The sequence below is a fragment of the Aquarana catesbeiana genome, linkage group LG03 (assembly GCF_042186555.1).
Source record: "Aquarana catesbeiana isolate 2022-GZ linkage group LG03, ASM4218655v1, whole genome shotgun sequence".
NCBI classification, from domain to species: domain Eukaryota; kingdom Metazoa; phylum Chordata; class Amphibia; order Anura; family Ranidae; genus Aquarana; species Aquarana catesbeiana.
The window spans coordinates 625,762,142-625,785,348 of NC_133326.1; the positions used below are offsets into that span (position 1 = coordinate 625,762,142).

Genomic DNA, 23,207 nt, shown 5'->3' on the forward strand with positions numbered 1-23,207 from the left:
AGGCATCTCCCCGTTCTGCCGCTCCGTGACATGATCGCGGGACACCGGCGGACATTAAGTCCTCGAGCACGGTCATGCTGTATGTGGCGGGTGCGCGCACGCCCACTAGCCCCGCAAATTAAAGGGGATGTAAAAGGTATGCCCATTTGCCCACCGCTGCTATTGTGCCAACGTATATCGGTGTGCGGCGGTCGGCACGTGGTTAAGTATTACCTTGGGGAGATGAAGACTAGAATGCTGCAATCACTGAGCAGCAATTATATTATCTGTGATATATTTCAGTTATCTCGCAAACCTGGCCAGTTAGTGGGTCCTGAGGACAGGAGTTGACAACCACTGACTTAAACCTGGGGGGGGAGAGCAGCACATGGAGCCAATCATGTGCAAGCAGAGCAAGCTGATAGAGGAGCGTGGAGTGTAAGCCAATCATGTGCAAGCAGAGCTGGCTGATAGAGGAACGTGGAGTGTAAGATGAGCTTATTGTTGTGCTGCTTCTCTTGTACAGTCACAAGGTGGGGATCTGGAAGGGAAAATTGCAGCACAGAAGGATCAGGCCCCCTCCTATGCAAGACAGGGTATGTAGTGGTTTGCCTGGACTTCAGCTTTACTAAACATGGCTATTTAGAATGTATGGGAAATGCTGTGAGTTCATATAGATTTTCTGGTTCTTTCATGACAGTTTAAATAACATGCTAGGTCTTCTGCCACTTATTTTTATTATGTACAACTGAAGATACGCAACCCCAGCAAGGTACATGCAAAAAAAGGAGACGCAAACTCAAATTTGAACAACAGTTACAATATATACTGAAATATTGATCAGGAATTCAGTGTATGAAAAAAGCAAAGTAAAAAAACTGCCATGTAGCGGGGTCCCTTGGCATCCCAATTTAAGGTTGTGTGACCTCAAACTTGCATAAGGTTCCATGTCCCTCAGCAGATCTATGGAGCTCACAATGACATTATAGATGAAAAGTGTGCTAAAGAAAAATTCTTCCATGATTCAGAACCATCATAGTGCATATTTTGTTTTCAATCCTGGACAGTAGAACAGACATCACAAGCTCACTAAATGAAATAGTACATTTTCCTTTAGCACACTTCTCATACATCAGCTTCTACGACCGAACACAATGTTGACATCAGGGCTACAATTGGGGCTGCTGCAAATTTTGCTTAGGACATAAAAACAAACTAACAACTAACAGGTATGCTTCATCACTTTGTCCATCCCATTCTCCCAGATGCTGAAGAATTTGTGTTTTTAAAGATGATCTAAACTCGCTCACTTTGACGTAAAGCAATAATTTAGTGCCAGCCCCACCAGCTGCACATACCTGCTCTGTCCCTTTGCCCGCCCCCGCGCCCCCCCCGCCCACTACTCCATTCAAAGTAATCTTACACAGGACTGAGGGGCCAACAAAAAAAAAAATTAAATATTAAGTGTAGGTGCTGGTTAACCTTAACTAGTATAGTTAAAGCTGGACTCAATCCTTTAGACTTGACCAGATGTACAGTCTCTCTCCCTGCAGTGAAATAGCTTACTCTGATTTCTCTGCACACCGTGAGCTTCCCAAACTGAGCAACAGAAGTTGCAACAAGTTAGATAGAGGCCACCTCATTTCTGGTCTGAAGGTCATCCAGCATCATCTAGTCTTTTACTCTCCAGGCTTATTGTCCATGGTCTGTCCCTTTCATTCATTGGATTTCAGTTCTTTCACTGCAGCTCAGCATCACTTGTTGGCATTACCAAGGGTGCTCTGCATGCAAATACAGCCTCCCTAGGGACACCCCTTTTCTCCAGACTACCACCCACCTATCAATGCATTTTTATACCCGCTGTCTCCTTCCAAGAGTCAGCCCAAATGTTTGCATCATGTCTGATGGAGTACTCAGGCAGGGTGCTGTGAAGTTTTCAGAAAGCTATATACAGCACCATGCTGTCCCTCCCAATAGCCATGATCTGCCTGCAATGCATAGAGAAGCACAGATACTCACCGATGATGCTACTTATAAAACAGGGTATATAATGGAAAAAAAAAAGGTTTTATTTAAAAAAAAAAAAAAAATGTTTCTAGGCTAATGAAGTCTGTAGGAAGAAACCATGGAAGGGAAAATATAAGCAGATTACGTTTTAGCTTTAACCAGAATGAAAACATTGTTTTTCAATTTACCAGAAGCTGCATAGAAAACAAATGCTCCATACTCAATTTTTTTATTTTTTTTTGCCAGGGGTGATCATAAACAGTGTATATGAATAAAAATAGTGGCAGAAGACAAGTGACCCAGCTAACAATCCTGTGTTGCTTTATTTTACTTAGCAAAGCAGATTAAAACAAAAGGACATTCAAAAGCAGTGAACCCCAAGAATTGCACATTTCATTTTTTTTTTTTTTTTTTTACCGTTTAGTGATGTAGCTTTCCTTACTGCATGTAATGCCCCTTTTGCTAAATTTAAAGTGATTGTAAAGTCTCCTATTTTTTAGTTAAAAATAACAAACATGTTATAATTACCTGCTCTCTGTAGTAGATTTGCACAGTGCAGCCCAGATCCTCCTCTTTTTGGGTCCCTCTTCTGCTCTCCTGGCCCCTCCCTTCTGTTGAGTGTCCCCACAGCAAGCAGCTTGCTACGGAGGAACCAAGCCAAGTCACAGCCCCCTGTGTCCATTCAGACATGGAGCCGCGCCCCCCCCCCTTCTCTCCCCCAGTTGACTTACTGACTTTGATTGACAGCAGCGGGAGCCATTGGCGCAGCGCTGCTGTCTCAGCCAATGAGAAGGGGAGTCCCGGGCAGCCGATACAATCCTACAACATCGCTGGATCTAGATGTGGTTCAGGTAATTATTAGGGGGGCTGCTGCACACAGAAGGCTTTTTATCTTAGTGCATATAATGCATTCAGAAAAAAAAAAAACCTTCTGCCTTTACAATCACTTTAACCCTAAAGAGTCAGAGTCTCTACAGACAAAGTATCCATCATCAAGGTCATAATAACCAATAATAAAACATGCAACAAAATATATATTTCTTATAATAAATCTCCATAATAAATACTCACAAAGATTGATTGGAGTGGAGGCATTTTTCTGAGCCCAGTAGGAATCCAGGTTAGCTTTAAATGATGGAGAAGACGTCTTCATTTTTTTAGTAGGTGGCGTATTTGCATGTAGCGGTCTATGGTGAAGGAGACCTCCTATGGAAGGCTTTGAGTGGTTACCAGGTTCCAACTTACCATGGCCATGACCAGCCTCTGCCTTTACTTGGGAATTGCCAACATCAACTAATTTTGAGTAAGCCCCAGCCTCAGGAGACAGGACACGAGGAGCACCAGCTTCAACTATTTTAATTTGAGTGCTGTTTCCTGACCCACTAGGGGATTTGAAATGTGCAGAAGTTTCTATAGGCCCTGTACTGTCCACTAATTTCAGACCACTCTCTGCCGATATGGATCGTGAGCCAACTTCAGAGAGTTTTGGAGAGGCATCGCTGCTTGCCTTATTTGTGCTTTCTGCTGGCTTGGCGAAAGAACCAGTTTCTTTGCTTTTTGTGCTACTGTTACGCTCTTTATCTGTGGAGCTGCTAACGCTAGGAGCTTTTGCAGGAGGGTCATTGTCAACTGCTGTCTGCCCGGACATTCGTTTCTTGAAATCTTCGCTTTTTATAAACGCGTTTAATAAGACAATTGAGGAACCCTTTGAATCTGGATCATTGACTCCCCACTGGCGTAAGTGAGCCCTAGCATGGCTGGCCAGGCCCTTTCGGGTCTCAAACCAAGCTCCACAAAACTCGCATGCATTTTCTCGGTTTGGTTCTCCTTCCACACCTGTAAGATGAAGGGGGGAGGGTATAGAAAACACAAAACAAAATGGGGATGAAATGAAATGATGAAAAATAACATGACGAAAACATTTTACAAAATATAAAATTATAAGGTGTTAATGAAGAAAGATGTAGAAATGGTAAAAATGTAGAGGCAGAGACAGGTGAGGGAAGAATGTGGAGACAAAAAAGAAGAAAAAAAAAGGAAAGAGTAAGGCAGGTTGAATATTACAGCAGATGCCTCCCTCCAGCCTCCCAACATTCCTAACACGCCCACCCCTGGCACTAGTGGCCTCCCAGCTCCACTCACTCAGATTCAAAGGCCCGTCCTCATCCCCCCACCGGGCTTTGGAGGATTCTTGCTGGGGACTGACCACCTTCTTGGCCCCAAATGAGCTCTCATCTTTCGGAAGCTTGCCCTGCTTGACTATCTCTTTCAGCATATGAATGGCAGCACCAGTGGCTTCTGACCCTGGAATCCCAAGTTGCCGCAGATGGGAGCGTGAGTGGCTGGCCAAGCCCTTCCGGGTCTCAAAGCACGCTCCACACATCTCACATGTAAGGGAACCTTGGCCTGGCGGGGGTATCAACCATAAAATGAATTACCAATTGAACATAATCGCTTTAGTGCTAATGCAGCTTACATGATTGCACTTAGGCTAAAACACACACCTTTGTGTTGCTGCCCAATGCATCTTCCATTAATTTCAATGTAAACACAACAAAACACATCATTGTTTATGGAAATCCATATTAAAAAGGAAAGTCATTGGGGTTGATTTACTAAAACTGGAGAGTGCAAAATCTGGTGCAGCTGTGTATGGTAGCCAATCAGCTTCTAATTTCAGCTTGTTCAAGGAAGATTTGACAAATAAACCTAGAAGCCGACTGGTTTCTATGCAGAGCTTCACCAGATTTGGCACTCCCCAGCTTTAGTAAATCAACCCATTGTGTGCAACACACAATGCTAAACTCTTTGCAAAGTCTGTTAAAAAGCAAAGTAATGTGTTTTAACAATAGCATTATTGTTTTGATACTTGTGCATTGGTTTCAATGGAAAAATCATCAAAGAAAATAAAAATTGCACCAAAACAAGAATGTATGTTTCCAGCCTCAGTCTACAGGCCGTTGACATTGTTCTAGAAACAGAAAAAAAAAAAAAAAAAACACAGGAAAAACTTATTTGCACAACAGGCTATAGTTGCTTGCAATGATACTAAAATGAAAAGCAGTATTTAAAGTAAGAGATCCACTCCATAGTTTTTTTTAATTTTAATAGGTAAGTGTTAGAACCTCTGACAATGTTACTGCTCTCTGTGTAAGATCATAAAGAAAAATCTCACATTTTATAGCATACACCAGGAGAAGAGGAGAGAATCTGAAGGGTCTCCTGTTCCCCTTACTATTACATAGGAAGTGAAGGTGAATTTCCCCAACAAAGACACAGACCGCAGCCCTCCCCTAGGGGGAAGAGCTGGAGTTCCACGTGTGAGCATAAGTCCACCCAAAACATTGGGGTTGATTTACTAAAGCTGGAGAGTGCAGAATCTGGTGCAGCTGTGCATGGTAGCCAATAAGCTTCTAAGTTCAGCTTGTTTAATTAAACTTTGACAAAAAAAAACTGGAAGCTGATTGGTTTCTGTGCAGAGCTGCACCAGATTTTTGCTCACTCCAGTTTTAGTAAATCAACCCCATTGTTTTTTTCTTGACATGGGGGGCAAGGCTACAATCACTACCAGGTTTTTATTGCCATTTGTCTACCCTTAGATTTTATTTCCACTCCTGTCCAATGTGGACATTGAGAAATATCCTCATAGGGTCACAAACACGAAAACAAAAAAGTGAGTTGAAATATTCATATAGAAAACATCTGTAATGGTATTATTTTCATCAATGTGCAAGTTTCTTATTTTAGATACATGGTCTCCAAAATAGTATTACGTTTCTCCCCATAACAAATATGCTTGTACCTCAGACTTTTCTGGCTGAGAATCATGGATTATCTTGCCACCTGTAGTAACCTTGATAAGGGTATCCATAGAAGATTTGAAGAGACTCTGTCCCTAAATGGCCATGTAGAGCACCCACTTTTTACAGGTGGGTTCTGCAGTCAAACAGTTTACATAAGGTGTTGTCTGCATGTGTACTGAGAAGAGACCCATCCGATAGATAAGCAGCCCATCGCAAATCTAGCTTGAGGCTACGACCATTTGCTCCAAATGTTTATGGCCAAGAAATTAACGGCAGCAGTGGTCAGATCTTTTTTAATAGACTTTGAACACTCAGCCAGAGTTTGGCAAAGCAAACTCACAGCTAAGACAGGCAGAGGTTATAGCAAACATCTCCATAAAGGAAGATTTGGAACAGCGTGTGCATCTGGAAATTCTAGGCAGCTCTAAAAGTCCCAAGACTGGGGATAGCATTAATTGAAGCAACAGACTAATCCGTTGGTTTTAGAGTGGTGTGCATCACATCATTTGGAACCAAAATGGTCTCTTTTAATTTGGGAGTAATAGAAGACAAACCCTCTGACACATACTTATCCAATAAGAACTAGAGGGACTTAGAATTAGTCTCAGCGTCTGATGGCTCAAACGCTGAAGGCAAGTAAGACAGAATATGCAGGAGAAGGAACGGGAATGCGATTGTGGCCTCTGTGTTCTGCATTCAGTTAGCAAATAACTGGGTGATTTGTCTCAAAGTCTTGCATGACTTTAGTAAATATATTAGCTATATTCCAGGAGCAGAAGGCAACATGACTGCATGCTGCCGTTGTTGACCACGTCAGTGGGTGAGCTTTAAGCAACCAGCAGAGCTGTAGTAGAGAGTGAGCTAGGAGCAAACAATACAGGGGAATTGTCATCCGTGTCTAAAAGCAAACATGTTACAACCATGTGGTCGTTAAATATAATAAAGGTCAGGGAATAAGGCAAGGCCTCAGGTACTGATAAAATAACTGCGGAGAAGCATTGGAAGCGCACGTGTCAATACATCCAGTGGATGGTGTCAGCACTCAGTTCCGCAACGTTAGCCCAATTCTCAGTAGGGACCGTCAGAAAGCAGGAATTTTAAGGTTACCCAATGATCCAAATAAACGAGGAAGCTCCCTGTGCTCAGCCTACTCACAGAGTAAGTCATTGGTGAAAGGGCAAGCGCTGGGGAAATGTCAACAGCTCTTAACCTGAAAAGCATTCCATGGCTAGCGTGTTACCAGAATGGGGTGTAGAAAGCACCTTACACTAAACCCAGTGCCTGAAGTTCACTTCCAGGCTAGCCCCACAATGTCCAGTCCAGCAGGGTCTGGATGCATCACTCCAAAAGCTAGGCAGAGGATGGCTGCACTGGCTAGCTGCAATTGTAGAGACCAACTCTACCGGCAATGTGGAAAAGAGTCTTCACTGACGAAAAAAACGCTAGCAAAAAAATAGGATACTCTTCAAAAAAAAAAAAAATCCATCTTCTTAGTACACTAGCAAATAATTCAACCATGCTGGTAGTAGGAGGGGTTAGTCCGGGCTGACCTAAAGGTTTTTTGTTTGCCAGTGTCCAGTTCTCTTGTAGACAGCAGTATAACCCGAAGATTTAAGAATTTAGGCCTTCCTGCATCCCTCAGTGGACAAAAATAAATATTTTTTATGAATAGATGACTGAACTGCTTCTCAAATTTGCTTAGTGTTCAGCTTTAAACAAGACACTTTTTTGTTTGGCTATCACACAGACACAAGGTGTAACATTACCTTTAGAATCTTCCACTTTGCTAGCACTCTGATCTGAAACCATTTTCTCTGCTGAGCTTTGCTCAGGCTTTGAACCTTGAGCTCCACCCAGATCTATCGGTGGCCCATCATCTTCATTTGAAGCCAGCGCTGTAAGGAAATTAGCTAAATCAATGACTGCACAAGAATAAGGCCTAATCTCTCAAACCATTTAAAGATACCTTAGCAGACGTTTCGGTTCACTGAATCAAAATAAACTCTGGAAAAGGCATGGTGGTCTCCCACCCCAACAATCCTTCAGGTGGAGGATTGACATGGTATCTAATCCATGAGAGTTAACTTCTTAAAGACACAATACTGTATACAAATTTTAACAGATCTGGAATCCATAAATAGAAAACTGCTTTCCTAAAGATTTTGATCAATGTCTGCTGACCGTATGACATTAACCATCTCCATGACTTGCTCCTATGAAGATACTTGCTGACATGGATTCACTCTCTAACCCCCTCCCCACCCCCTACCCCAATTCCCCTACGAAGTTATCCCCTCTCCCATCTAGTTCTTTTTTCTCTTTTTCTGTCTGGACTATTTTTTCACCCTGATGCACATTGATTTGTCAAACATGATCTTCCCTGAACATGGCCCTCGCCTGATAGCCACTCATTCAGTAACTTATTATTGAGGCAACAAATAGAAAACAGCCCAGCTGTACAATACATTTCACCACATTACCATTTCCCTAAAAAACTGCCCCATTTTTGGCAGTAACAAAGGCCTCTGTCTTGAAAGGACAAGCTATATGCTTATGTATTAACCACTTCATGACCAAGCCTGAGATTTGGTGTTTACAAGTTAAAAACATTTTTTTTTTGCTATAAATTTACTTAGAACCCCCAAACAGTCTATATTTTTTTCTAACACCCTAGAAAATAAAATGGCGGTCGTTGCAATACTTTCTGTCAAACTGTATTTGCGCAGCGGTCTTACAAGCGCACTATTTTTGGAAAAAATACACTTTTTTGAAATAAAAAATAAGACAAAAGTAAAGTTAGCCCAATTTTTTTTATATTGTGAAAGATAATGTTACGCCGAGTAAATTGTTACCCAACACGTCACGCTTCAAAATTGTCGCCATTCCATGAGCGGGGCGCAATCTTTTACCCTTAAAAATCTCCATAGGTGACGTTTAAAAAATTCTACAGGTTGCATGTTTTGAGTTACAGAGGAGGTCTAGGGCTAAAATTATTGCGCTTGCTCTAACTATCACGGGGATACCTCACATGTGTGGTTTGAACACCGTTTTCATATGCGGCGCTACTCACGTATGCGTTCGCTTTTAAAAAAAAATTGTGTCACTTTTATTCTTATTACAAGGAATGTAAACATCCCTTGTAATATAAAAAAAGAATGACAGGACCTCTTAAATATAAGATCTGGGGTCAAAAAGACCTCAGATCTTATATTTACACTAAAATGAAATAAAAAAAAATTAAGTGTAATTTGAAAAAAATAAAAATAAAAAAGGCCTTTTCCGCTATGGGCGGAAGTGACGTTTTTGACATCGCTTCCGCCCTGCAATGATATGGAGACGGGCGGGGACCATCTTCCCCTCACTCGTCTCCATGCCTAACAGGGAGAAGAACCCGATCGCCTCCACCGCTACCGATGGCTCTGGTAAGAGGCGGAGGGCACCGGAGCGCGGAGGGGCCCGCCACCGATAAAAGTGAACACACAGCGAACCTGCCGCAGAGACCACTTTTATCTGAAAGCGGACCGCTGAAGAAGAGGATACCAGGGTTGGAGCAGCTAGCTGCTGCCATAACAATGATATTGCTCTTCAAAGTAGTGACGTAAAACGATGACGGGCGGTCCGTAAGTGGTAAAAGTGGTTGTAAAAGGTACAAGATTTTGTTACCTTCATGCATTCTATTAAACTCAAATACTAGCATAATATGCAATGGCCTTACAGGTGCTGTTTTTTTTTTTTTTTCAAACTTTGCCGCGGTTTAAAGTGGATGTAAACCCGATTCATGAAATTTGAGCTGGGCACATATCTGCAGTGTTTTGTTATTTCTCTTCAAAGCACTATGTCCCGTAGCTTTCTCCTACTCCCTACTGTTATCAGCATGATAACTTCTGACAAGTTCTGTCACATATTATAAAAGCAGCCTGAGTTTTGTGTTGGGGAGGATGCTACAAATAGAGTCACAGTGCCCTGAAAGATTCAATAAACAGAGCTTAAAGTCTCTACCTATGAGGCGAGGGGGTGTGTGCCTTTCCTCCAATCAGCTGTCTCGGCTGTATGCCCAGGCTTCACTGCAGTGCTAACTAGGAAGAGAAAATCTCCTAACACAATATGAACTTTCTAAACAGTATATAAAGATGAAGACAGCAGATATACATGTAAAACTTATGTAGGGAGATTTGTTTAATCTCTGCATCATCTGAGGCTGTTCACTTCACTGGGTATATATGAGGGCTTACATCCACTTTAAGTACAAGCCTGGTCTATGGACTGAGAAGAGAACTCCAAGAATATAAACACTGCCCTTCCACGTGTTGCTTGCTGTAAAGGCCAGTTAGGCTTAATGACATTTTTACAATCTCTCCTGAACAATTTAACTTGACAGATAGAAACCCACATTTAAAATGTCCGTTTTGCCGCATTTACATGCTGAATTTAGAGGCGTTTTACCGTGTTTACATGCTGCATTTAGTGGCATTTTGCTGCGTTTGTGTTTAAAAACATTTGAAAAAAAATAGCCAAAAATGAAAAACGCCTGTAAACAAAATGTGGCTAAACGTGAGTTACCGCGTTTAGAAGCGTTTGGAGCTTGAAATGCCATGAAACTCAGTGTCTGAACTCATTTTTTTGCTTTCCAAAAAAGGCCTCTAAATTCAACTGCCTAGAAACCACTATAAACAACCCTGTGTACATGTACTGATAAGATAACATAGAGGAGAGTTCAGGAGCAGTTGAAAAAAAATGCCCAACTGCTCCTAAACATCTGTTTAGCAGCAACAGTGTACATGAGGCCTTATAGATGGGGACAGGGGCCATTTGTTTGTAAACACTGAACTATAGAGGATGGACATTGTACAGCATATGGCTTCAGAAACAATTGAGTACTGTTTGTGATACTTTTTTTTATTTGCATGAGCATCCAAATTTATCAGGAAAAGCTGCATGGGTGTTTCCCCTTCTCAGAAGTCCAAGGAGAAACACCCTGAAAATCTGAATGTTAGTGCAAATAAAAAAAGTATCACAGACAGTACTTTTGTTCTTCTTGCAAGTGCACTAACAATTACCTCAAGCATACTGCTTCAGGAAAGAAGTGCCAATATTTACTCTCATTTTGGCAACACAAAGTCTACCTAGACTGTAATTGCATCTGAAACTATAATTATCCAAGAGAGCTCCAGACAAAGTTTTGGATCACATAGGAAAAAAAAAGTAGAACCTCAGTCAGGTTGTTATTGCTACCAGTGTTCCCTTTTGGAAGATCACTTTTTGCTGTGAGCATTGTTAAGTAAGATGGTAGGTCAAAGTAATTCTAACATTTTACAGCGGTCACTGAAACAAAAACAAAAAAACAAAAAAAGAGCTTGCAAATTTCACTTTAATGTTCCACTAGCAAAAGTGTGCCAGTTGCTTGAAATGGTCTGAATTCGAAGAGACTTGCCACTGCACTGGTGGAGAGCAAAGAAGTGCACATCAGTACAATGGTGAGGAGCACTGGTATGCATCAGTGCAGTAGAAAGTGAAGTGGGGGCTGCAGTTTTGGGGATGGGGTCAGGCACAGGCGTGGGAATTGCTGTGCAGAAGTAGGGAGCAGGATGGGGTTCAGCTGGGGTGTTGAGAACACAAGGGAGTTGGCCTGAAAGTGCAGTGGTAGGTAGGTTAAAGGCATTGTGGTGAGAAAAGGGGTGGCAGCAAAGTGATGACCTGGGGGCAGCTCTGCTGGTATGGTGGTGGGGGTTTGGTTGAAGGCACAGTGTCAGCTGTGAAGCCAACAGCTGGCAGCAAGGACTCCAGGTGCAGTCTTCCTTTCCAGCATCAGAAGCTGCGGGGTAGAGGTTGAAGTAGCTGACAGGGCCAGAAATTATAATGCTATGTCTTATTGCAACACAGACTAGTAATGGGAGACTTCCTGTGCTGGGAGCTGATTGCTGGTATGTGTGGTGACTGCTGGAGCTTATAGGAAATCAGCAGCACTGTCACCAAATACTTGGTCTGGGTCTCTGGTCCTACATTTGCACTGTAGAACCCTGAAGACTTCTCTGGGGCAGGGAGACTGATCAGTCTCCCTGCCTCAGAGAAGTCTATAAGTTTCTAAGTAAAAGGTCTGCCAGCCACAGGTAAACATTTAGGTAGAATGCTGGTGGACTTAGATCAGCCCAGTTGGAGGGTGTCAGCACTGTACCCCTGACTCTAAACTCCCTACCTCCCACCACCCCTTACTCCACTACCACTGCACCCTGGGCTCCATTCACAAAGCGGCATCTACTGCTTTATAAATGCGGTAAAATACCGCATTACGTTTATAAAAAAAAAAAATGTTTGCCATTCGCAAAATAGTACACGCATAAATATGCGGTATTTATCTCGTGAAACCATGCGATATTTATCCAATGGCTGAATGTATACAGTGGAGAAGGATTAGAACACCTATCAGTTTTTATTACTAAGAGAGAGGTAAAATGGTTAAAACTGTAGAAATATGCCAACTCACAAAGTCAGTGTGATCCCTGCAGTATATGTATTAATACAAAAGAAAAAAAGTTGACCAGAATACCAGCCAAAAGGGAAGCTCCTTTCACAGGACACAGGTGGTGTATCAAAAACACCAAAGTTCAATTAAGTAAATACAAAATATCTTTATAAATAGTATAAAAAAAAAAAAAAAAAAAAAAATCACACATAATTACAACTACTATACGTCCACCGATAAAAAAATACAATGTTGTATTTTCATTTTTTTTGTTGTTGAAGTGTATTTATATATGTGTGTGATTTTTAGAACTATTTTCTTTCTATATTTGACTTTTTTAAATATATTTTGTATTTACTTAAAGTATAACTAAAGGAAAATAATTTTTTTTAGTTTTGGATAGAGTGGAGAGGTATTAGAACACCTGTTTTTGGTTTTTATTGCAGTCTGTTCCCCCATTGGGCCTCTTGCACACTGCAGCTTGAAAAAGCTCAGTACAGCTTTTTGTTTACGGAGCTGAGACAACTGAGTACTGTCCATGATTCTTTTTTTATTTGCACTAACATACAATTTTTTAGGGCAAGCTTTCGGGGTATGTCCCCTTCTTCAAGGTCCCAGCGGTACTTATCCAGCCCATTAATTTTAATGTGCCAATGCACACAGGCACGTAAACAAGCACCGTGCATTCTTCAGTAAAAAAAAAAATAAAACATAGAAAAATCTGCTTTTTTGGTCAGTAATTTAAGCCTCGTGCGCAAATACACACAAATGTGCGCAAATGCCCATTTACATTCTGTGCGGAATGAGAACACGAAAATACGCTTTCGAGCATTTGCATGCGAAATTGAGCAAACACATATACGCGAAAATGCGTGTAAATATTTACAAGTACAATACAAAATAAAAAAGTCTGAAAAAGTAGATGCTCAAACAGGAGTATCATGTGCAAGAGGGTTTAGGAAATCTATTCACTCTCATCAGTGTCTGTCTGTAGAAGTTTTCATTTTCCTCTGAGCCACTGTGTGGACAGTGCCGATTAGTAGGGGCGTTAAAATTAATCGTAGCATCGATGCATCCCGATTCGACCACCCACAATGCGGCATCAATGCTACGACTTGCACAATCGATTTTCTGATGACGTCATCCCTGCACCGCTATATGCCCTGCCTGAGTCTGCACTGAACCGGAAGCAGCCGAAGGAGCTGTGGGCAATAGCTGCGCCCCCCCCCCCCCCCCCCGTTGACGTTATCCCCAGCCGCACGGCATCGCCGTGTTGAACTGGCTGCTGCGAGACACTTGGGGTGAGTGTCCCCCAACTTCCCGATGAGTCATGACCCGGTCCCCAGAGCCTTCCGCCTTAGCTCACCTCACACTGTGCACAGGCTGCCTCTGTCCTCTTTACAACAGGCTGCTGTGGGAGACCCGAGACGCCAGACGGCCATGGTTGACCTCTGTCCTCCAGTCCTCCTCACAGGCTGCTGCTGCGGGCATCATCATCATGTACTTTGGGAACCAACCACCATCTTATTGTAGTATAAAGAATGGGCTGTCTCCTGTGGACAGCACAGCACCATCTTATCTCCTGTGGCTTAAAGAGTGGACTGGGCACGTAAAGGAAAGCACCAAAGTCTTATAATTTGTGACCATGAAAAGTGGGATAAAGGGTTGGTTGTGTGGTGCTGGGAACCTACCTACCCCTGTATAGTATACTACATATATAGTCAGATGAACAGTAGTCTTTGTGCAAGGATCCAAATGTTGTCAGCTGTTATAGATCTCCTACGCCAAAGTAAATAGCTGCCAGCAGTGGTAGTCTTTGTGCAAGGATTTGTGAGAGGAACCCATAGAAGGAAAGGTGCAGTGTCTTGTGTAGCTACAAAAGTCTCTGGCCATCTTTTGTATCATGCCTGCAGTCTCTGACCCTCTCTTGTATCATGCCTGCAGTCTCTGACCCTCTCTTGTATCATGCCTGCAGTCTCTGACCCTCTCTTGTATCATGTCCGCAGTCTCTCACCCTCTCTTGTATCATGTCCGCAGTCTCTCACCCTCCTTTGTATCATGCCCGTTGTCTGCTGTGTTTATACTTTGCTACATGCAGGGAGTGTTGTCTTTTTTTTTCTTCTTTTTTAAGAACAGATAAAATAAAAACAAAATGGAGTTCTTCTGACTGCTTGAATTTTTTGGACGAAACGGTGCGCAGTAATCGTGATGCATCGCAGAATTGATTCGTGGACAGGATAATCATAATCGAATCGAATTGTGAGGCCAGTGAAGATGCGCACCCCTACCGATTAGCCCTGTGCTTTTCACATGCACTCTCCCAAGAAAACAAAAAGTCTCCAGCAATACACACCAAACCGAGCAAGTGCAACCTGACTCCTAATGCTCTGTTCTAGCAGTAGATGGGTTGGAGTCAATTAAAGAGGAGGATCAGAGAGACAGGATCACACAGCCTTTATACACAATGCAGAGGATTAACCCCTTAGGTTCCACGGTGAGTATAACAAGCATACTTTACTGCATATACACACTAATTTTACTGTGGTGGGTTAGGTAACACTTTAAAGTGGATTGTATGTAAAGTTTGTTATTTTTATAGGAAAAAAAACGAGACATGTTATACTTACCTGCTCTGTTGCAGTGGATTTGAATGTATCCCTGACCCCCCTCTTTTCGGGTCCCTCTTCTGTGCTACTGGCCCCTCCCTCCTGTTCAGTGCCCCCACAGCAAGCAGCTTGCTATGGGGGCACCCGAGCTGAGTCACACCTCCCTGTGTCCATTCAGACACGGAGCCCCAACCCAGCCCCTCTCTTCCCTGATTGGCTAACTGACTTTGATTGACAGCATCGGGAGTCAATGGCGCTGCTGCTGTGTCTCAGCTAATAAGGAGGGAGAATCTCAGACGGTTGAGACACTCGTGAACATCGCTGGACAGAGAGGGACCTCAGGTAAGTATTAGGGGGGCTGATGCACACATAAGGCTTTTTATCTTAATGCATAGAATGCATTAAGATAAAAAACCTTCTGACTTTACAACCCCTTTAAGCAAATCAACACCAATAATTTCCATATTTAGGTTTCTATGCATTACTGTTGAGAGAACTGATCCATGGCTGGCTATTATATTTTTACATTCCTTAAATACCGCATGCCTGGACCACTACTTAATTACGCATGCATTTAATTATTTATTTCCTTCTGTGAATTGAGTTTAACGCCTTTTCATGACGTATTTACAGGGTTTTCAGCGTTTTGCGATAACTACTGCAAAATGGCATAGTGATTTGACAGATTCATGATTGCATGTGATGTTTAAAGCAAGATTCCGGCCAGGAAAAAAAAAAATTAAAGTCAGCAGCTACAAAGACTGTAGCTGCTGACTTTAAATAAGTAGACTTACCTGTTCTGGGCGCCCGCGATGTCGGCCGCCCGAGGCCGACCCGTCCCTCGGCTCCCGGCACCGCCATCCTAAGTAAGGGAAACAGGCAGCGGAGCCTTGCGGCTTCACTGCCAGTTTCCTACTGCGCACACACGAGCGGCGCGGCGCTCTGTGAATGGCCCTGTGGTTTACTGGGAACATACACAATTCCCAGAAGGCAACGGGGCCGCTCACCGAGGAACAGGACACGCCGCGGAATAGGAAGAGGCAGATTAGGAAGACTGCCTAGCAACAAGGGTTCAGGTAAGTTTAAATTGTTTTTTTTCAAATTTTTAAAAAATTTTTTTTAGGATTTTTGATGCAATTTTTTTTTCAGGGTGGCCCTCCACTTTAAGGAAATTGTGTCTGGAAACCTAAATAATGCATGTGATATGCTTTAGTGAAGGGAGCCCCCTTGACTCTAAACCTCTCTGCCTCCCAGACACTGAACCCCAACGTCCAACACACCTCACTTCTCTACCAGCTAACCCCCGTCCACCTGTTTCCCCTGTCTCTGCTGACCCTGTCACTGTTCACCTCTTGTCGCCCTTGCAAGAACATGCTGAGAGGCGTAGAGGACAAGCATGGAGTTTCTGGGTTCTCTGCTCACTTCCCTCTAGAGGCCCAGTCAAGACACAAAGACAAAACCCTTCCAATGCAGAGGCCATTTTCTATAAATCCAACATACACATTTATTATAGATTTCCTTTAGGATACAGTAAGTGATGTATTTGAAATAAACCAAAACTATTTAATCACTCCACCCTCTTAAACTTTCTAAATGATGAGTTTGTACATACAATACCTATGGCAGGCTGAACACTAGGGGAGAAACAAATACTCCATTTTACTTTCAGCATTATTTTTACAATAAGTACAGGATATTCACTCCTGGCATCATACTAACAACCATATTCTGATTCTATCCTAAGGCTGTATCTTATTTGGCCTGGCACTTACCCTTTAAATCTGCTAGTTTAGAATAAGAAAGTAAACCATTGACTAGCTGCTATAGAAAACACCCAACTTTTTCTGTCCTGCTTTTTGGCAACTTAAATCCAGAAATAGTACAAATATAATAATTAGCATAAACTTGGAATCACACAGTGATGATCTATGGTCCTTACCTCCTTGATGATTTCTACCTTGACCCCAAGGTCCGAATCCTGTTCATGTAAAAAATAAAAATAATACGTAAAAAGGAAATATTTTCAGTCAACTGATTTAACAAGTGTCTATGTGTAAAACAAAACTTTCTACTAACCCTTGTGTTATAAAGTTACTGTTCTCTAAAGATGGCGGCACCATTTTCACAGTCTGTGGAATCTAAACCCTCATTCTGCACCTATCCTGTCTTATAGGTGCCCCCCTTATTAAGTAGAATGGCAACAACAAAATAAGGCGGATAGTTACAAATCATTTGGAGCAGGGGTGTCCGACCTTTTGACTTTCCTGGGCCACATTGGAAGAGGAATTGTCTTGGGCCACACAAATACACTGACAATAAGGATAGCTGATGAGCAGGAAAAGTCAGGCAGATCAAGTTAATCACGGATATAGATAATGTACCTGAGTAATAAAACTTCATTTTTTTTTTTTGTAATAAATTCTTATTATAGAAGTAAAAGAGGGCAACATAAAACCAGTGTAATATTTGACACTGTTTTTGGCAAACTAAAACATCAATATCTGGTTGGATGGGTGTAGTAGCAATTCTCAATGAATTCTCAAGGTGCTCATCGGAAGTTTTGGTTTTAATTTTGGCCTTTGTGTGCTTCATCCTTGAAAATAGTTGCTCACAAATATAGGTGTTGCCGAAAACGGATGACAAAAATAAGTCGCGATTGTGAAGAGTGGGGGATTTTTCTTTGGCAAAATAAAATGTATAAAAGTCCAAAAAAGAGATGCTGTCGAACTTTTCTGCGGCCGCATGTGTTCGCTAAATGTAAATGCATTTTTACAAAAAATTCCCCATAAAAAATAAATCGAAATTTTTAAGTAGGTTTACAATTTTGTGTTAAGCCACATTCAAAGCCGTATTGGGCCGCATGCGGCCCGTATACCATAGGTTGGACACACTTGATTTAGAGGCATGGCTGCAAAATTTGTTAAAGCTACAGTACAAATAGATTGTAGCAAAAGCCAAGGTTCAGCAAACTTCCCCTCCATGTGCACACAATCTATGAGTCACATCAGACTGGCAATTTTGTAGAAGAGATTCCTTGCTGTGGCAAATTGCTAAGGCCAGTAATTGACAGCATTTTGTAGCTAGTGGCAGAAGCACTATAGGCGCTGCTGATTTTTTCCACCAAGAAGCAACTTAGTATGGGTAAAACTTGTGCCATGTCATCATGTTAACGTTGGCTGCTACAAATCGCTCTCCTTCAGCAGTTTGTAGCTATGTCATGAAGGTGAATGCAAAGGGATGGTCACTGGTGAACTTGCCACCAAACAAGTTGACTGAGTGACTAAGCAACAAATCGACGTAATATTGTCTGTCTGAAGTGGCCCTATAGATCAGAATGGATTGTGTAATGTATTATGGGATGAAGAGGGTGAATTTGTTAGGTTGAACGTTTTTTTTCCTCCCTTTCAATGATTAGGTGTGGCATGAAACTCGGTCCCTGCGAGACTTTGCCCTGAATGAAGCTGCCCTCCTAAAATACAATACCTCCCTCTGTGCTGTCAAACTGACCTATTTTATCACTCTCAATAAAGCCCTCTCATTTAGTCCTTTGCAGCTCTTTCCTAATTTGTGCCTCTGCCCACTAACTCATTCACTGCCCAGGATATTGCCAGTCGTTTCAAAAACAAGATAGACAATTTGTAATGAGATTGATACTATCCAGTTATCTCTGCCAATTAACATACCATCTCTACCACATCTACCATGTTGCTAAACTTTCCTCTGATGCCCACCTCCCCACCTGCCCCCAATTCCATTTCAACTACTCCAGTCACCCTATTGGTCTATTTTACACTCTCTTAATCCCATTTACAATTGCTCCCTCTGTACTGTCAACTTCCCCAACTCTGTAAAAGATGCACCGGTCACTGTGATACTTAAAAAGCCCTCGCTGGACCCCAACAGTCTAAAACAATCTAAAACCCATCTCCTTGCTCCCATTCATCCCCAAACTCCTATAATTCCTAGTCTACAGCTGTATAACCTGTTACCACACAGATAACATTTTTGACCCCTCACATTCCGCCTTTTGCCCACAACACTTCACAGAAATTTACTAATGACCTACTAGCTACTAAAAGGCCAGCACGTAGTACTCTTAATCTTAGACCTTTCTGCTACCTTCCACGCAGTTGACCACCCGCTCCTCCTCATAAAACTCTAATCCCTTGGCCTCCAAGACTCTGCTATTTCCTGGTTCTCCTTCTACCTATCTTGGTGTTCCTCAAGGATAAGACCCCTCCGAATCTCTATCTACATCCTCCCTTGACCATCTGATAATCTCGCATCGCTTTCAATACCATTTCCATGTTGATAACAACCAAATGTATTCCTACTCCTGAACTAACCACTTCAGTCTTGCACAACACTAAACTACTATCGGTATGGATGTTAAACCACTTCCTAACAGTGTTAATTCTGACGTCAAATTCCAATTTAGTTTATTCTTTTGACTAAAATGGCATTTTAGTTTCAGTGATACCTTAGTCATCTGAATTGTTTCAGTCTTAGGCTGGATTCACATCTATGCATTTTAAGTGCTTTTTGCAATTTGCACTACAGAATGTGTTCCATAGGAAACCATGTTAAATGGACTGTAGTGCAAATCTGCAAAAAGCACTAAAACTGCATAGGTGTGAATCCAGCCTAAGTCGACAAAAATCTCCAGTACATTTTAGCTGACTAAAATCTCCAGTATCATAAACATATATTGGTTTTTGACAAACAGAAGTGCAACTTTAATAGATAAAATAACAAAAAAACTGTAAACTCCATCGGCTGTCATGCCATTGCACATATTACCTGAATATAAAAACTTAAACAGTTCTCTGTTAAAAATGAAAAAACAAGTATCAAGCAACATCTTTATAAAATAAAACCAAGTTTTGTGAACAAACAAGAATATTGCTTTTTGACCGCTGTCTGATGTCAAGTTTCGATTTAGTTTTAGACATTATTAGTCATAGTTTTTTCAACAAAAGTAACAGGGCTTCCTAAAACTTAATACATTTTTGAAAAACCAAGCTAATAATATCCCCCCCCCACCCAACCTTTTTCATTGAGATTAATAGCACAACTTTTCTTCTCTCCCCTAATGCCAAGGTGCTGGATGTAATTCTGGACGCAAACATTTCCATTCAACCCCCACATCCATTTACCATTCAAATCTTGCCACTTTCACCTTTGTAATACTTACAAAATTTGACCCTTCTTAACCAATGACCCCCACCATGTTACTAATGCACTCTCTTATCACCTTTTGCTTTGACTATCGCAACTCCCTCCCCACTGGTGTACCTCCACACAGGTTAACCCACCCACCTTCTCTCAATCATGAACCCTACTGCCAGACTCATCCATCTTAGCAGCCATTCAGTGTGTCTCCCCTCTCTGCCAATCCCTCTACTGGCTCCCGACTGCCCAACAAATAAAATTCAAAATATTAACAACTTACAAAGCCATCCTCAACTCTGCCCCAGCTACACCACCAGCCTCTTCCTAAAAGATCATCCAAACTGTCCTTTTCACTCCTCCCAGGACCTCCTGCTCTTTATTTCCCCTGGCATCTCCACCCATGCATGCCTCCAGGACCTGTCCAAAGCATCTCCTATTCTCTGGAACTCCCTACCTCAATAAATATCACCTGAACTGTCCTTTTCGCTCCTCCCGGGACCTCCTGCTCTTTGTCACCCTTGTCACCTTATTCCATGCTTGCCTGCAGGACCTCTCCAGAGCATCTCCTATCCTCTGGAACGCCCTACCTCAATAAATATCACCCAAACTGTCCTTTTCACTTATCCCAGGACCTCCTGCTCTTTATCTCCCTTGTCACCTCCTTCCTCTGGAACTCCCTAACTCAATCTATTCGGCTATCTCCTACTCTGTACACCTTTAGATGATCCCTGAAAACTCATCTCTCTAAAGATAACTATCCTGCCTCCATCTAACAACTTCAATTTTATTTTCTCCATCAAGTCATCTCCACATAGTTATTTCCTTTTGTAGCACTTCCCCTTCTGTTTAAATCAGCCTCTCTCAACCTTTTTAACATGGACAATCCCTTGAAATAACTTTTTGGTCTCTGAACCCCTACTAATAATTACTTTATCTACAGCTCACAGTACATAAGCATGATGGTCAGTAGGAGGAATACTCCTTACATTTGTGGTCATTGAAAATAATAATTCCTCCCCCTTTCAGAGAGAAGATCGCTGGTGTCAGTGGTTACTGATCTGAGTGGAAGAATTTGCTCATTGCCCAAGAAACTGCTGGCAACCTCTGGTGGAACCCTGGTTGAAAAAGGCTGCTTTAGATTGTAAGCTCTCATGAGCAAGGCTCTTCTAATCCTCGTCTTGAATTTTATTTCACTGGTACCAATTCGCTCTATTTTGTAAAGCACTATGCAAACTGTAGGTACTCCATAAACCCTGTATAATAGTAAAAAGTGTATGATGATACATTTAATAGAAATATGCTCCCGATAGCCCTCTCTAATCTTTTTAGAGTAAAAATACAAGCCTCCTGACCCTGCTATAAACTGCCCAAGCGGTTAGTGGTCTGGTCTTCAAAAATTTGTAAGTAGTGAGATGTCCCCTCTGTGCCCTGTTGGATGTAACAAACACCCATCAACCTATAGGTTGGCAGGAGACGCGGAAATCAATTACAACTTATGGGGCTACTGGGCGCGTAGGTGCCAGGCTGAAGAGATTACCCAGGTGCTTGCGTTTCTCTAAACGAAAGAGAAAGAAATCAGTTCCAACCTATGGAGCTACTGGGCGTGCAGGCTGAAGGGGACACCTGGATGCTTGTGTTTCTATGATCGACCAGTCAGTGATCTGGTTTTCGAAGAAACACAAGTGCCTGAGACATCCTCTTCAGCTTGGCTCCCTGTAGCCCCCGTAGACTGTAGTTGACGCCCTTCGCCGTATACCTTAACGGAAGAGGCAAAAACCAATTACAGCCCAGGGGGCTACTGGGCGTGTAGGTGCCAGGCTTGAAGAGGACACCTAGGTGCTTGCGTTTCCTTGATTGTCCAGTCATCTGGTTTCCAAAGAAAAACAAGCGCTAAGACATCCCCTTCAGCTAGGCACCCTGTAGCCCTGCAGGCTATAATTGATGACCTTTGCCCTATACCTTAACGGAGGAGGAAGAGATCAGTTCCAACCTATGGGGCTACTGGGCGCGTAGGTGCCAGGCTGTAGAGAACAACCGGGTGCTTGCATTTCTATGATTGACCAGACAGTGACCTGGTTTCTGAAGGAACACAAGACTGAGATGTCCTCTTCAGCTTGGAGTCCTGTAGGTTGTAATTGACCCCCTTAGCCGTATACCTTAACGGAAGAGGCAAAAACCAATTACAGCCTATGGTGCTAGTTGGCAAGTAGGCACCAGGCTCAGGAGGATGCCCCGAAGCTTGTGTTTCTATGGAAACCAAATCACTGACCGGTCAGGCAACATACAGCAGCTGTTGCATTGAAAGGTGAGTTTTTTGTTTTTTTTTTAACTCCAAAATGATGAGGGAGGCCCAGCAGGAAGCAGATTTCTTATGTCCAATCATACACTTCTCCTTTTATACTGAGCCCTCTCCCCCTCTTCAATAGAAGCCACCACTTCCTGCATTCCTTTCACGCCGCACTCCCACTCCATTCAAAGCCCCGCATGCCCCCCGCCAGTAATCACCCCCTGAACTCCCATCCTCACCTCTATTACCGCCATCCATGTCCACAGCACGGGGGAACAACTTCCAGAGCAGACACTGCGCCTGCGCACAGCACACCTCGAGCACACCGCGCCCATTGGTCGACTCGGCATCCGTTGCTGGCGTAAACTGAAAGCTCGAGAGCTATTGGCTGCTGGGAAAGGATATGACGTCCTAGAGCTGCGCGAAGCTCCTTCGGCCATGATTAGTGTGGTGTGAGGGGGCGGCAGACATGGCGCAAGGCCGTGTGGAGGAAGTTGTGTCATTACGTGTGTTATCCTGGGTGCTTCAGAGTTGTAAGAACGCAGTCATATCGTGTGTAGTGTATTCAGAGAGCGGGAGTGTGTTGTCTGACTATATATCTGTGTTCATGGAGTTGTCCACGAAAGCCATGGGTGACCACTCAGATCATGTTAGCTGTTTGGTTGTCATAGTGATCCAGATGTTTCACCATGTAGACCAAAATCATATTTTTCAAAGTTGGCCCATTGTTAAAACAATTTTAGCATGTATCTTACCCCAGAGTCCCTGTATATTTTATATATTAAAAAAAAAAAAAGTTTCCTGGTGCCTTCAAGGCAGCACATGGGTATGTAGTCATGTATAGGCACCAGAAAAGGAAAATTACGGTAAGTATTTATACAGTTTTCTGTTTT

At 42.5% G+C, this 23,207-nt stretch overlaps 1 protein-coding gene across 1 annotated transcript in view; it reads right to left on the bottom strand.

The window, feature by feature from the left end:
• LOC141133190 (protein Wiz-like) overlaps positions 1 to 22,670 on the bottom strand; it is a 40,007-nt gene extending 17,337 nt beyond the window's left edge. Inside the window, exons 1-5 of the mRNA XM_073622400.1 lie at positions 22,554 to 22,670; positions 16,795 to 16,833; positions 7,556 to 7,684; positions 4,129 to 4,392; positions 3,058 to 3,822 (exon numbers count right to left, since the gene is read on the bottom strand). Coding sequence (XP_073478501.1) covers positions 3,058 to 3,822; positions 4,129 to 4,392; positions 7,556 to 7,684; positions 16,795 to 16,833; positions 22,554 to 22,572 — 1,216 coding nt within the window. The 5' untranslated portion in view covers positions 22,573 to 22,670. The remainder of the gene's footprint in view (positions 1 to 3,057; positions 3,823 to 4,128; positions 4,393 to 7,555; positions 7,685 to 16,794; positions 16,834 to 22,553) is intronic.
• Positions 22,671 to 23,207: the final 537 nt, after the last annotated feature.